At 49.0% G+C, this 2,115-nt stretch overlaps 1 protein-coding gene across 1 annotated transcript in view; it reads right to left on the reverse strand.

Moving 5' to 3' along the window:
- The window catches only part of LOC308115495 (uncharacterized protein), a gene marked incomplete at both ends in the record, with an annotated part of 11,481 nt that extends 11,020 nt beyond the window's left edge, over window positions 1–461 (reverse strand). Inside the window, one exon of the mRNA XM_080473052.1 lies at window positions 381–461. Coding sequence (XP_080329178.1) covers window positions 381–461 — 81 coding nt within the window. The remainder of the gene's footprint in view (window positions 1–380) is intronic.
- Window positions 462–2,115: the final 1,654 nt, after the last annotated feature.

The raw sequence follows: 2,115 nt of genomic DNA on the forward strand, positions 1-2,115 counted from the left end.
CTAGTGTGCAGACACACACACACACACACAGAGAAGAAAAAACAGAGAGAATAATAGAACTCTGCTCTCAAGCTGAGATGAGAGTGAAAATAACGACATCTTCTGGGAGTCAAGAATGTCTCACACACACACACACACACACACACACACACACACACACACACACACACACACACACACACACACACACACACACACACACACACACACACACACACACACACACACACACACACACACACACACAGTGAAGGAGATAATGCACTATTCCTCCTGTACTCACTATGCACTGTGGATCCAGAGCGTTCCACTCTTCGCCACCATGCAGGCTGAGCCGCCGCCGGTTCGGCTGCAGTGTAACGTGATGCTGTGGAAATTACCGGAAACGCGTCGCTGTCACCTGTGTTCCTGCTCGTTCTGCCACGGTTCAGGCATTTCTTGGCTCGGGAACGCGGCGCCATCTGCCTCGTGTCTGCTGTGTTCATCAAATAAATAAATGTGACCCTCATGTAGAGATATCCCCTTTAAAACATGATTACAACCAACGTGCATGCGTCTCCAGGAACGTGATGTTCTGGTCCCAGCAGGCTCTTCTAATTTGTTGGGTTGTGCTTTGGTTGCATCACCGAGTCTCCCACTGGTGAGTCCAAAACGTCAAGCTGAATAATCCCAACTGCAAGACAAAGATAAGAAGTGACTGTATGCTGGGGATTATCTCCTTGATAATGGCTGGTGTAGCGGCGGGGTTGTAGCGGCGGGGTGTAGCGGCGGGGTGTAGCGGCGGGTGTAGCGGGGGGGTGTAGCGGCGCAGGTAGCTGGTGGAAGTCATTTCAAAGTCCCATTACCTGGCGAGTGGGACCTCCAGAGTATTGCACCTGAGCAAGGCAAGGGGTCCCGGTTTCACTTCCAGGACTGAGTCACTGGGACGTGTGGGAGCAGCAGCTGATCAACAGACGTCAGTCAGAGGATTTAAGGGGGCGGGAGTCACGCACCCCCCCCCCCCCCCCCCCCCCCCCCCCCCCCGTCTGCAGAATGACCAAATTGCTTGTCCCTTGTTGGCCTGTAAGACCTGCTCTTCATCCCGAGCAGCAGAGGGGACCGGAGGGATCCGAGTCTCATTCGGCCCGACTCACCGATCCTTTTAGCTTTTAAAATCTCAGGCTTTTCTTCACCTTCTTGTCAAGTTGTTTTTATTTTCTCTAATAATTGTCTCTATAAAAGAAGCAGTCTGGACTGACTTTCTCCTCCCAGAGGGTCTGAAGATGCAGGAAGTCGTCACTCACTGGTGTTCATCATGTAAAAGCTGTTTATCACAGACTGGCTGCGTCACAAATCAGTTAATATCGAGGCTTTTGTTGAGCAGCCAGCTTTAGGAGTTTTATAATAATAATAATTATTATAATGATGCACAGGTTTTATATAGCGCTCTCCTGGACACTCAGGGACGCTCTACATTGCATTATTCATTCACTCCATACTGGATGGTGGTAAACTACATATGTAGCCACAGCTGCTCTGGGGCAGACTGACTGGACTGGAATAGACTGGACTGGACTGGACTAGACTGGACTAGACTAGACTGGACTGGACTGGACTAGACTAGACTAGACTAGACTAGACTAGACTAGACTGGATTGGACTGGACTAGACTGGACTGGACTGGACTAGACTAGACTAGACTAGACTAGACTAGACTAGACTAGACTAGACTAGACTGGATTGGACTGGACTGGACTGGACTGGACTGGACTGGACTGGACTAGACTAGATTAGACTAGACTAGACTAGACTAGACTGGACTGGACTGGACTAGACTAGACTAGATTAGACTAGACTAGATTAGACTAGACTAGATTAGACTAGACTAGACTAGACTAGACTGGACTAAGAGGAATGTGGTAAAAGATATTTATTGCAGATGGAACCACTGGAGGTTCTAAAGGTTTGATCAGGAGCTCTGTTTATTAATAAGATGAACAAAACCAGCATGTGGAGGGACGCTCCGGGAATTTGCTGATACAGCCTCAGAATCGGTGATTTAATTTGTCCAGATCTCAGCCCCGGGGGAACAAACACAGACAGAAGGAGAAGAACTCTTTCACCTCCGCCATCTTC

This window comes from Lipophrys pholis (genome assembly GCF_963383615.2).
Source record: "Lipophrys pholis genome assembly, chromosome: 10".
In the NCBI taxonomy this organism is placed as follows: domain Eukaryota; kingdom Metazoa; phylum Chordata; class Actinopteri; order Blenniiformes; family Blenniidae; genus Lipophrys; species Lipophrys pholis.